Source organism: Buteo buteo, chromosome 8 (genome assembly GCF_964188355.1).
Source record: "Buteo buteo chromosome 8, bButBut1.hap1.1, whole genome shotgun sequence".
Taxonomy (NCBI): domain Eukaryota; kingdom Metazoa; phylum Chordata; class Aves; order Accipitriformes; family Accipitridae; genus Buteo; species Buteo buteo.
In genome coordinates, this window is record NC_134178.1 from 34,549,163 (window position 1) to 34,563,155 (window position 13,993).

Consider the following 13,993-nt stretch of genomic DNA (forward strand, 5'->3'; position numbering starts at 1 on the left):
CCTTGCTCACCGTACTGTACACTGTAGCTATTTCTGCCAAGTGGCAGCATACTGGCAAAATGCCGACTGAGAACATGTTCTCTTTTTAGAAGCTCTCTCCCGCCTGACTCTTCTGGCCCCTCCCCATTCACAACTGCAAGAGAAAGCATTATTCGTTCCCTCAATATGCATTTCTGCCTAGGGGGTAAAGATGAATCTCTTTCCAGCCACCGAAGCAGGGACATGGACGTGAAATGCAAAGCTTGCTCCCTCTCTTTTTCATGGTGTCAGGCAGAAGATGAATGAAGGGTTGGGTAGAGTTTGACACATGGCCCTGCTCACACTACCAGAAACTACTTCCAGTTGAAGAGCGATGGTAGAGGGCCTGCCAAGGGGCTCACTGAGAGCAGGTTTCATCAGGAGTAATGTCAGTCAAAGAGAACTTGAAAACTAACAAGATACCTCAATCTAGTCTGAAAGCAGCAGCATTTCCAGAAACACGTGGAGTAACAACTGCTACCGTGAACTGAACACAGTGTAAATGCCTCCCCTAGTAAAAAATAAACAAACAAATGTTATGCCAGGTAGAACTATGCTGAGATCCCCCTCACGACCTAAGAAATTGGGAGGAAAGCCTGCTAGGACGCAACTTGCAATATCTAAAGAAGAACCTACAAACAACTTCACCACTGGAAAGCATTTCCAAATCATATTCTTTACAAAGAATATACAGAGCAATAGCCAATGAGGTAAATTATATAAAATATTTTTTCAACTAATTAACATGTCCAATTAAAAGTTAAAAAAAAACAAACAAACAAAAAAAAAACAAACCCAAGAGAGAAAGGAAACCATCACTGCTTTGTCTTTCCTGTTTGGCATCAAACTGTCAGTTTAGAAATATACTAGTTAGTTATTAAAAAAAAAAAAAGTCAACAAATGGGGAAAATCAAATCTGCTATGCAACCAAAAAAAAAAAAAAAAAAAAAAAAAAAGGTGAATGCCCATAATTGAAACGTGTCATATAATCCTGAGCAGCAAAGAAAATACTTTGTGGCAAGAAGTCAGCCAGAACTTGGTTTTGGGGTGGGACAGAGCGGAGTCAGCGCAAACCCTGACGTACATTTTTAGAATGGTGTCGGCCTCTTCCTGGCCAAGGGGAGCTGCACCTGGATTTTCATCCACCTATGAGTACAGATCTGAGTCTTCTCAACTCTCCCCAGCAGTGGTGAAAGTGGCATAAGAGTTGCAGCAGATCAGCTTTGTGTCTTTGGTTTATTCTGAGGCTAGAAGCAACATCTCCAGCCAGACAGGTTGGGCCCAGGCAAGGCCAAAGTTGCACCTTGGTGCATTCCCCAGAACTGCCAACTAGGATCAGCCATCACGCTGATGTTGCTGAAATCACGAGGAAGTTTGCTAAGGTAGACCCTGAAATCTTTGGGAAGGGACAACAAATAAATAAGTAAAATCAGTAGATAAGAAACCACTCCATGAAGCAATGCTAATGAATGCAATACTCTCTTCATGGAAGGGTATCCAACAGTGAAGCCTGGTTTTAAGCAGCAGAGACCTGGGGCCTGATCTCCTGCTCGTCCATTAACGAAAGTCAAGTCTTCTGTGATTTTACGGTCCTGCATTTCCCCTCAAACGCTGTAGTGAAGATGTCGTTATTGTTCAGAAGTAAATGACCTTAGCGTAAGAGAGATCTTCTAGGTCCCCATCTACTAGCTCTGCTTTTACAGCTTTATCTCCCTCGGGCCTGGGACACCCTAGGAAGCAAAGTGACATTAAGCTACACAGAGTAAAGTCTCCTAGAAACAGCCAATAGGACATACTTTGTAACGCACACCCAACGCAAGTGCCAACAAAGTTTGGCCCATTTACTACACAACTGTTTTCCAAACGCAAGATTTCTCAGTGAGATTTCTGCTACAGCTCAAAGCCAGACTACAGTCCTTCGAGAGGCACAACCCTGTGAGGTCTGCACTTTCAACCCTTCTTGCCGGTGCCATTATACTGTACAATACAAATATGACTTTGTGCAGAACATTCCAAATTTGGCAACTGTCATGTGCAATCTGTGATTAAATTGCTGACTGAAGAACTCCACCAGGGTGGGGAGCAAGCAATGAACAAACAAGAGAAAACCAAAATGAATTAAAAAACAGTTGCTCCAATACTGAACACGGGAATCTTCACAAAAGAAGACTGCACAGACCAAGTCTCCATTATTTTCATTTAAATGTTCAGTAAATAACTGTTTCCAAAATTAAGAGATTGTGTTACAAATCTCAGGTGAAAAGACAAAAGACTAGGAACACATGTCAAGTTACCTATAGATTACGGCTTCTATAGAACATAGAAGGTTCCTACATCGACTTGGATTATTTGGCAAATTCTGCTTTTATGGCAGTTGCCCGCAGCTTTTGAAGAGGAAGAGTTTCATTTTCCTCCCAGATTTTTATTCTTCTCATCAAACACACTCCCCAAGAGCATCTGAGGCCAGATTTAGATACCTCAGTATGTCCTATAGCTGAATACTGAAGCAGCCAAAGCAGGAACCTTACTGCAAGTTTCTCTCAAAAGGTTGCCACGAAGGAGAGAGCGCAGGACGGCGATGAGCAATGCAGGAATTCCTATAAATAAAAGCCCAGATTGTAGACTGCAAAACCAGAGCCGATCAGAGCGCGACACGGCAGCCCTCTCCCTGCTCGCTGCACACAGCATGAATTTCGACCCTGCCAGGGATCAGCAGTCCTCCCGTACCCCCTTCACGGTGGCTCAGACCGTGCTCGGCAGCAGCCACGGCTCTCTGTGCACCTCAGCCCAGCCAGCCTGGCTTTCATCACCTGCGCTTGATGCCAAGTAGAAGCCCTCCAGCAGTTTTCCTCCTTTCGCTACGTACGGAGCCCGCGTGCGGAAACGGGACAGCACTATCCTGAGTCTCCTGAACAGAGAGGACAACGACAATCGGGTCCAAAAACAAAAGCCTCATGTGAGAGGTTTCAAACAGCAAAACTGCAGAACTATACTGTTCCTTAGCAGACAAAACTGAAACTGATTTCAAAGTGGAACAGAAAACAAGTAAACATTTTGTTGCTAGAAATCTTAGGAGTGTTCACATAACACCAAAAGCCGTTCGCCCCAACCTATCGCGGAGGGACTCCAAGCAATAGCTAAGGAGAGGCAGCATATGTAAAGCTTTCACCTTACCCTCTCGTCAATCTGTATCGCGTCTACGCAGGTGTGCAGGCACACTCAAACCTCCTACCTTAGTACCTCGCAGAAGTTATTCCGGCTACTGTAAAGAGAAAACAAAGACAAGCCGTTTCGGCACCGATGACGACATATGAACTAGCAGCTCTTTTTGTAGGAGCGAGGTGACAAATCTGCACGCTGCTTTTTCTCAGAGTACCTGGCTGGGTTGTGTTGACAACCACCCATCCATTCTCATGGATGAACACAGACAAAACAGATTTTATTTCTTTTTTATTAGTTTGAAACATGAGAGTTCTCTTGATATTGTTAAAGTGGTGTAAAGCTCAATTTCCAACTATGCAAAAACATATGACTGGTGGGCTGGAATGCAATGTTTATCAAAGGGGCCTAATAAGGTTTCAGTTTTATTATGCTATTTCCTGTAAGTTGATATGTGCCAGTTCTTTTCATTAACACAAGGATATAAAAATTAAAAGTGGATTAACCTAGTGGGTTCCAAATTACTGTGTCGCTTTCAATTCTTTGCACTTTTTTTTTTAAAACCGTTCCAGTTGGTCCTTTTCTAGTACCTCCCACAAAAGGCATATACCCTGAGATACCTGGATTACTGATCAGCTGAACTCACGTTCAAATCCAAATCCTCCAAAGCTCATTCTACTCTACTACTATAGTATTAAATCTGACATCAGTGAAGCACAACGTTACACACGTAAATGCAAAATGGGGACCACTGTGTTAAAAGGGAGTTTAACTTTCAAAACCCAAGTTTGCCTTTCTCAGGGAAAAAAAAAAAAAATTATACCAGAAACTAAGGATGAGATTCAGTTACCTAAACCCAGCCACTTCATGCCTCTCACCAGCCCAGAATAGAAGTGGTCTCTCACAGGATATGTCAGATTTGCCAGTCCTGTTGGGTGCCCAAATCCTGAGGCACATAAAATGGCACCATATGCCTATGTCTAGCCAAAACTCAACAGCAAACATTACTCAACTAATTCTAGTAAGCTCTAAAGCACTTCTCAAAAGGACTTACGCACGCTGCACAACTATGTCTTTTTACTTCTGCACTCCTCCTCTCTTGGGAAAAAAATAATATTCAGTATTCACTAGTTTTGCAGAATTGAGCTCTCTGAAGATCTCTTAGAGTTGTGGTCTACCAGAGTGTCACAAAGATCCCCCCTGGGACAGCTTCTAGCAACTTGAAGGGGAGAAAAAATGTTGGAACATAGTGTCGATGTTCACTTAAGGTAAATTGAGAATTCAAAACCTAGTGTGACATGCTCAGTTTCTAGAATTCTAGACACCAAAAAGCGTGACGGAAAATACACCTGGGTACATGCAGCACCCATGACTAAAAGTTCTTAAGTTCCCACAAATTTTACTGCAGTTCAAACATATTCAAGGTCCTGAAATCACCAAAAATCACAGCAAGTAATCAATACTCCTTTGAGGACAGAAATTTTTGAGACAGGGACCAGAGCATAAGTCCAGCAAATGACCATTCATTTGTTAATGTGCTGTGATACCCCCCAAGTGAATCAGCTGGCAGCATGCCACAACTCAGAAAAAAGTTGCTTTTAAGAAATTCCTCACATAGGGCACAGAAAAATTGGGTTTAGTTGTGGGCTTTTTTCTTCCCTTTTTTTTTTTTCTGAAGTTTGAAACACGGAAGTTAAGACTTGTAAAAAAATTTCTGAGAATCCTGAAGCACTGCATTTGGAAAGCCACCTACTCAGGTGTGCCCTGACAGAGTTTTGTCAAGCTTTTCTCCTCTACTTCCATGGATCAAGGGCTCCAGCTTGCATAGGCTATGAAATGCTTGGGTCCTTACACAGCTACTCCACAGATAAAATAAACCCACAGAGCAAATGACTAAACATCTTGGTGCAAATTGGGGGAGTAAAATGCCAATAGCATAAGAAATCTCCTCAAATGTCATGTTGAGAAAATCAAGATGCTAAAACCAGTTTTATTTTCCAATACAGTGATGTCACCAACATGATATTTTCATTGTTTGCCAGGTTAACAGAATTTATGGAGGTAATTAATGCAGAACATGTGTGCTGAGCTATCCATATGAAAAATGGAATTGCCCCTGACTTCATTTGCTGCCTTTGCAACCAAAACCCCGCTAACATCTTTTTTCAGTATTTCCATATGTGAGAAATACAAATATTTATAACAAAGGTAAATGCCTAAATGACTGTTCTATTCCCATCTACCCACAAGACAGTTTTTCAGACCCCTGTCTTCTGCTTATTCCTCTATTTCCATTACTTTCCCACAAATGGCTCCAGTTTCTATTATGTTCCACAAACTATGTTCCTCACGCCTCTTCTCCAGAATCGCTTTCCATTGACAACTTCTGCTTTGATTTCTTGAACACCCTCTGTCCAGTTTAACCCAGCTTTCGGGATCAACACAACCAACTAACTATGGAAAAAGCAATGCCATTAAACGTATAATTCTTCTCCTCTGTCTTTTTTTTCTAGGCATCTACAAGATCAAAGCATCCTCCTTCTGGTAAACAGCATTTAATAAGAAGGAATGGACACGCAGTCCTCCCAATCACTGAGGAAAGAAAAGAAAAGACGATCTTTACCTTCTACTCTTCATGGCTGAATGTGGATTTATGGGAAGGAAGAGAGAGAAGAAAAAGCACAGGCATGAGAGAAAAGATTGCAGGGCAGCATGGGTGGGCGCGCTGGGAACGAAAGAGACTGATGAGGTTTCCCTACAGTTGGGTTATCTCTAGATGGTTTGGGCGAGCACTGTGTATTTTCCATAGCTGTAACCACGTTCTCCAGGCAAACTAAACTCTCAACCATTGCTAGGACATTTGCTCTCCGAGGTAAATCATATGTGGGAGAGAAGTTTTTGCAGGACAAGGCTCTTAGCATCTCAGAACCTGGTTTGATATAAATGCCTTAAAGTGGGTGTTCCCCACAGCTGGTCATGAACATTAAGGCTGGACAGACACAACTTGCATTTCTTTCTTTCTTTTTTTTTTTTAAAAAAAGAAAGCACCGTTACAGAAGGATTGAATAGAATGGTAAAAATGCCTCTAGCCTGTCTTAACTGCAGCCTCTGTTGAAATTCACCACTGGTAAATCATAGTCATGAAGCTTACTAATGTAAACAAAGCTTAGACTTTCAGGGAGGCAAGGAATTTCTTAATTTGTGCTTTGCTCAGTGTTCAGATCATTGTCAGCACTAAATTCTGGGTTCCTAACACTGTCATTAATTGGAGAAAGTTTGGATTTTGGTCTGATTTTTCTGAGATTCAGGTCCAACTTTCACTTCATCTCTGCCTACCTATCCTCTTCTTTTAATCCTTCTCTCATCCTCCAAAAGAGATCTCTCAAAAAGCCTTGCCTCTCAAAAAATCAACCAGTGCAAAAACTCTCTAGCTGCCTTCTAGCTTCTCAACAACTAAATCCAGAAACCCAATGTCACTCGTTGCTATTTGTTACTGCACAAAGTTTGTGGGAAGCCTACTGTGGACCAAAACATATATTTGTGCTTTACTTATTATTTATTTAAATGGTAACCCATCACTCTGGATTTTCTACAAACCCCTCTTTTCTTGGGCACCAATGCAAAAGTTTTAGCTTTTAATTATTGTCTTCCTATGTGAGGCAGCTATGGTTTAGCATGTTTTTTTAATTTTATTTTTTTTTTAAAAGGGGACTAATGCAATGCAAACCTTTCCATCCAAATATAGATACAAAGATGGTATGAGAAACCATCTGGAAATAAAAAAAAAAAACCACCGTTCCCACACCTTATTACACTAAACTGCCCTGACTGAACCTTAACATTCATCCTATTGTTCACTTAATTGCTAGCAAGTTTCAAACACTGTTCGTTTGGTCTGTTATTCTTCTTTCATCAATATTTTTCCAGCAGATTAATGGGATTTTCCTGCATATTTTGCCTGAAACAGCAGGACACAGTAGTTTAATAAAAAAAAAAAAAAAAAAAAAAAGGATGGCACTAATGTTTCTGCTTACAGTGTGTCTGGTTTAATATTAATAACATCTCTGCAAATTTAAGGCTGTACATGCTGGTGTTTCATTCAGGCTACCCATCACTCTCACAGACTGGAACTTTATTGTCACTGTCCCAAGATGTCTTTCAGGCAGGATTATCTTTCTTTCTTTCATTCATTCAATGCAGAAATTTAAAAGGAATCTTCAGTCCAAGAGACTGAATTTTTATCTTACATGAGTTTCACACTGCAAAATGAATACTTGTGCTGGGATTTATCAAGTGCCTAAGAAACTAAGAAGCACAAGACTACCGGTGGGGAACACAATCCTAACCCAGCAAATTACTACCATGTTCTGTTTCCAAAATTACACCACTGGGAGTTCATATCTAATCTTCTGAATTAAACTATTTTCTTTTAAGTTTTGGTTCTTGTTTAGAACAGTTTAGGTATATATATATAAAAAAGCTACTGCTCTGAAGCATTTATGGAAATAAGAAGGGCTACATCACTGCAGTGCAATTTTAGCAAAATGTATCACTTAACAGTAGTCACATGCATTTGTAAACAAAAATTCTTCCATTTCACTATATCATTTCTTATTGCAAGTCATTTCCTCCTCAAATATATTTTAAACAATTGTCAACAATGCTTCAACAAATTGAACAATGTATTTTCATAAGAAAGGAAACATTTAAAAAAAAATTTCTGCAATCCCTACATCTCACTCCAGAAAAACAACTCTTCTGATGCTGGCATTATCTTTTAGAAAGGTGATGGGTTAGTGAGAGCCCTCTGCCCCACCTCTGAAGTTTTATCTAGCACCTCTGGACAAGTCCAGTCAATTTTGCACCTTAGGGTATCAAAATTACCTTTCTGTATTTTAATACCAGCTCCACTGAGTAGAGCTTTGAACTTTAACAAAAGTAAGGACATGATTGTATCTCCAGCTATTCTTTTTTTTTTTTTTTTTAACAGAAAAATCAAACAGCAGCTACAAAGCAGCAGTACCTACATGAATTACAGGTACCTTATGGAACCAACTCAGGCTCTGTGTAAAAATCTACAAACAGTACTGTTGTATTCGGTAACAGCTCTGTAGTGACCCTCACTGGTGATAAAACCCAGAGCTCGGAAAACAAGAAAATGAACACCTGCATCCGTATTTCTAAACTTTCATCAAGTGGGGATTACAAGAACAAGAGCCATTACATACGCTCCTAGAGGAAAAGTTACAAGTTCTCAAACACAATCAAAAGAAAGTATACTAATAGCAATTTCCTTAACTCCAGCAGATAATAAAAATAAATTAAAACTAATTTGTACCTCTTCCCACATGGGAATGAAAAATTTAAGTTCAATCAGAACGCGCTCCTGATTTGCAAAGATTTCATGCAAACAACTGTTAAACTTAGTGTGTCTATTATCTGTTTAATGCTTTCCCTTCTGGTAGTGCCTCTGAAGCCTAATTTCCTGAGGCTGAGAGTAAAGAAGAGTTGTAACCCGTTTCTATGCCCTGACTGCTTCGTTGGGTAGCAAATATGTTGTATCCAAATTAACTGCAATAAGAATTAATTGCTGCGTCCAATTTGGACATCTTTGTATTTCAAACATCTGCTTTAAGTTTGCTATAGACAGTGTAGTGATTTTTCTTTTTAATACACTGTATTGAAATCAGCAGTAAGTCAAGACAAACTTCAGTGACAAACAGAAAAGAAAATAAATTATTCCATGTGTTACAGCCTGCTATCAAAAACGTTGACAGAAAATGAGGGATTTACCCAAGTTACTTCTCCTGTTGCACAGGATTTTAAAAACATCATGGTGCCAATTTTAAAGCATGTCCATTATTTGTCTAATCACACAGCTCAGGATTAAGCACAGAAGCTTTGAATAAGATACAGCTGTATGAAAAACAGCCCTCTAGACCCCCATGACTTTGAGCTTTCTGAAATTAAATTTTAAAAGGTATCGCATTAAGATTTCTAAGCCTACTTTTAACTTCTTTTGCAGATAAACACTCAAGAGCAAGCTAGAGGCACCAGCAGGAATTGTGTCATGATAAATGAAGACTTATCCTGACCTAATGATACCTGACATACAGGGAGGCGAGATTTGTAAAAAGCATTTCCCTGTGCAATCCCTTTTGATTCTACTGAAAAGTTCCCAGAATCGCCAGCCTTTCCCAAAATTACACACAAAAGTTGGGCAGGCATTTTGCTCCGTGTGCAAACACCGCGTTTTTCAAAACCACGCCAAGGGGTGTCATTACTACAAAGGCACAGTAAGTCATCTTTAGTGACTTTTAAGTGTTAACAAGAGACGAGCCCAGATAAAAAGATTCATTTAATTGCGCAGTTACGCAAAGTTCTGAGGTAGTAATCGATGAATAAAAGATGAAACCGCATCTCCAAATCCAATACAGACTGAAAGGAGAGGCTGATTGGAACCTTCTTGCTGTAAACCAAAACAGACACTATTTGAAACCAAGTACTGTAAGCAGATTTACCATATTGATCTTTTGGTAGCTGTGTTCACGAGAAATTAATTTTATGCTAGATTGAGAGGTTCCAAGAAGTTTCCTGTCTGCACAGTCAAAATATTATTGAAGCAATTCAGGTTGTCAGTAAAAGCTTAAACAAATTTGCTGATAATCCTGTTAATGACCTAGGTCAAGTGTTAACTGTTGTGGGTTATAAAACAGTGAAATTAAGGTTGCTGGTACCCTCGGGCAGGCCATATAGTTACAAAAGAGATTGCGGAACAATTACTAAATTACAGAATGATATAGCTCATTCGATTTCTTGATACTGTAGAATTATTCAGAATGAAATTGCATCCTTCTAAGAAAAAACCCACAACCCTAAGCAGAAAATAACCAACAGAATGGAAGAGCAGAACATGTGGTTTCTATGCACCTACGGGGTTTGGTTTGCAACTCGGAACTGGAAAAGTTAGATGTTAAATCTTCCTGACATTTTCCTGCCTCACGGAAAATGGCACACACCTTACCACTGCACATAGATAAATCTGAACTTTAGAGAACCTTCCTGAGCTCCTGTGATTACGTAGGTAAAATGCGTGCAGTTTTGCGATGAGCACGGCAGATAGTTTAAAAATAAACTCAGTGGAAAATTTCACATTTCACCAAGAAAAAAACTCTAAACAAAACTTCTCTGGGATGAAGCAAGTTAACAAAAACTCAAGCACTCCAAGAAAAAGAAAAAAAAAAAGGACTGAATTTAGCACCACAAAGTGTAGTAAACCAATAACTTGCCTTCAGCCCCTCTTTCATCCTTTTCTCCCTTCATCCCATCCACTTCCATTAAAGTATTAGTACTAACTCAGACAGTCATCAGTTTTAATGTTAATTGTAAATGATAAGTGCAATTGTAATTAAAAAATGGAAATAATTCTTTTAAGCCAAATAAATTTAGGAAATACTACTGGTAGCTCTGAACATACTTTTTAACATGCCTACTGCAACATTCACATCCACAAGAAGTTACACAAAGCCATATAAACACACCAAAAATTAGTTCCATCCTTTGTTAAAACAATGTATAAGGAGAATTTCAACAGTAGCTTTACTACAAAGTGTAGGGAAAAAAGTATACATTTTTATCTAGATGCCTATATTAACGATCTCTGTCCAAAATACGTCTTTTTCATTCTCAGTGGTTGAAAAAGAAAACTTTTCTAAATATCCCACAGAACTGCAGAAACATCTATCTCTAGTTTTGGGAGGAAACTTATGGTAACAACAGTAGGGATGTAAGTGAAGTGGTGAGAAAAAGATTTTTTAAAAGAGGAAAACATAATCTTCTGACACTATTTAAAGCCGCATGCTAACGCTCGATCGTCAAACAAATTACTGCATCAGCAAGTTACAATAACTCAGATTTCTAAACTCACATGATCAGCCTAAATACGCTGTAAATAAATAAAAGAATTACTAAGCTTTCCTAAGTGGGGGGGAAGTCCTTTAAAGTTGATCTTATTTTTAAAAGAAATTGTCAGCGTTCCTTTGTTTTGAAAGGAATAGCAAAATACATACTTCAAAAAAAGTAAACATGCAAAAGCGGGTTATGGTCCAGTAACTGCATTTATGCTGTTGCTTTCACTAGCCACTTTGAAAATATTGCCCATATTGTACAAGTTCTTGAAGCTGTAAAGAGAGAATGGAAAGAGTATCTGCTGAAAGCTGATTCAGACAAGTATGCTTAATGCGCATTCTGTATGATACCAATTTTTTTCCTCCTTTCTCAATTCTCAGTGCCAGTGATTTTAAACAAAGAAACAAAAAGTGGGTTTTTTTGCAAATTGGAATGCTGTAATATGTTTTTTGCATAATTAGTCTCAGTTTACAGACTGTGTCTGTCTACCACTGCCATAGAGGCAGAGCTGCTCTGCTGACTGACAGAAGTACATACGTTCCTAAAAAGCTTTTAATAATAAGACAAGAATAACCTCTACCAACACTCTTGTTTTCGTTTCTGAAAATCATTTGTGAAAGATGACAATATTTACAAAATAGCACATATCTGGAGGCTTTAAAAGTGACCAACTATTAAAAGCACATTCTTTTAAACAACCTATCGAGCACTGTGCATGCCAAACAAATTTACATAAAACGCACAAACAGATTATATATTGCTATTCTGGTAAGATGGTACCATAGGTTCTTCCTAGCAATAAAAACAACTGATCTAAGATTACCCAGGATTTGTAAAGTTTGAATCTTTCCTTATTTGTTTTATATTTCTTTTTCCTTCCAGAAATCATTTAAAGTCATTATCTGACTGCCTTATCCCGCAAGCACCCAGGATATCAATAAGTACGTCAACACTATTTGTACAGGAGAAATTATTATTCTAATAGGCTTCATACTTGCTTCTCTACAGAAACGCTACAACTCAAGCAGGTGCAAGTTTTACATGGTTGTTTGATGCTACAAGTTCGTCACCACCTTTGGCCTCTAGATTTTATCCCTAAAGACGATTACGCTGGACATCCTGATCATGCTGACTGCCTCCGCTGTGCATGTGGGCAAAAGCTGCGTTGTCGGTTTGTTTGGGAGGTTTTTTTCATAGAGAAAGGGCCATTTTATCTTTTTCTAAAAGTATTGCGATGACTTTTTCAAACAGTCTCTTGGCGGTCGTTATTTTTCCCTGAAATCTAACACGCGTTTTCAGCAAATGTCATCTCAAAAATTACCATAGCAAAGGAGAACAAACCGCTCGTGCTTTGTTTCCGAAAATTCACACACGTCCACATACACACACACACACACACACGTTTTAACGCCCTAAAAAAAGCCTGATACGGAACCGCTACGGAAGCAAAAAGAGGTTTTATAGGGGAGCGAGCTTCTTTTTCGTATTAATTAAAAGTTTGGAAACACGGGAGCACTAATGAAACCACCCCCCCGGCAGGCAGAAAAGGGCTCCCAGCTCGGTCCCCGCCGGCGTGAGGGAGGCGGGGGCCACCCCTTAGTCTTTATGCCTTTTTTTTTTTTTAATTCCTTAACGAGCCAACCCGACTCCTACCGCTGTCAGCTCCCGGGGGTCGGACAGGAGGCGGCGGCGCGGCGGCTCTCCCCTGCCCGGCCCGCTGCGGGGCACCTGCCGGGGGGCGCGGGGCTCTCCCTTCGCTCCCCCCACCTCGCCCCCGGCCGCTGGCGGAGGGCCGGGGGCCGGCACGGGCTGCCCTTCCCTCGCCAACTTTCCTCGGGGGGCGGCTGGGGCGGCTGACCGCCTTACACCCCCCCCCCCAGCCTCACCGCATCGCAGCGGGCGGCGGCCGCGCTGCCTCAGCGCAACGCGAGAGCGAGCCCTGCGGTCCCGGGGCGAGGGGGCGCGGACGCCCGGGACCACCTTAACGGGGCGGGGGGGGGGGGGGGGGGGATAAAAGAATAAAAAATAAAAAAATAAAAAAAAAAAAGGAGGTGCGGGGGGGAATAGGAAAATGGGGGAAAAAACCGGGAGAGCGCGCGGCCGGTCCCCCACCCACCCGTCCCCGGCGGGGCCGCGGCTCACCTTCGTTGCCGGGGCGGGCGCTCAGACGCCCGGCGGCGCCGAGGGCAGCGCAGAGCAGCAGCGGCAGCAGCGGCGGCGGGGGCAGGCAGCGGCGGCGGTGGTCCATGTCGGCGGGGCAGCGCGCAGGCAGAGCCGCATGTCTCCGCGCCGCATGCCACCGCTCCGCGCCCGCTCCGCTCCGCGCCGCGCCGCCGGCACCGGGACCATGCCCCGCGCCCGCCCGCGCCCGCCTTCGCGCTGCGCCCGGGAGGGGCCGCCCCCGCCCGGCCCCGCCGCCGCCGCCGCCGCCGCGCCGCCCCGGGCCCTAGCGCCGCCCCGCCCACCTGCCTGCCCGCGGGGAGCGGAGCGGGGCGGCGGGGGGGGCGCTCCCGAGCGGCCTTTCCGAGGGAGTCGGCGGGGGCCGGCCGGGCACCGGGACCCCCCCCGCCGATCGGGGAGGGGCGGGAGCCCAACTGCGGACGGTGCGGAGCGAGGGGGGACGAGCGGAACGTGGCCCCCGGGTGGGAGAGGGGCTCCGTCCCCCGCGGGACATGAGTCGCACCGCTGGGAAGCCGCGGCTGGGGTTTTTGGGCAGCTCCGCTCCGGTCACGTCCAGCCACCCGGCTTGGCGAGGCTGAATGGAAGTGCCAAGTAGCGGTAAAGCCTCCGGAGTTTCGGAGCGCGGGCACGGCAGGCTTGGTAGGAAAACGCCGGTGAGGTCACTCGTCCCTTGGCTGCCCGCAGCGGCTCTAGCCCGGCCTGCTGCACACGCGGGGCCACCGCTCCG

The 13,993-nt window shown here is 42.8% G+C and overlaps 1 protein-coding gene across 5 annotated transcripts in view; it reads right to left on the bottom strand.

The window, feature by feature from the left end:
* The window catches only part of EPHA3 (EPH receptor A3), a 338,330-nt gene extending 324,874 nt beyond the window's left edge, over positions 1-13,456 (bottom strand). For all 5 annotated transcript variants that reach the window (XM_075034067.1, XM_075034068.1, XM_075034070.1 and 2 more), the window contains exon 1: positions 13,228-13,456. In XM_075034067.1, coding sequence (XP_074890168.1) covers positions 13,228-13,333 — 106 coding nt within the window. In that variant the 5' untranslated portion in view covers positions 13,334-13,456. The remainder of the gene's footprint in view (positions 1-13,227) is intronic.
* Positions 13,457-13,993: the final 537 nt, after the last annotated feature.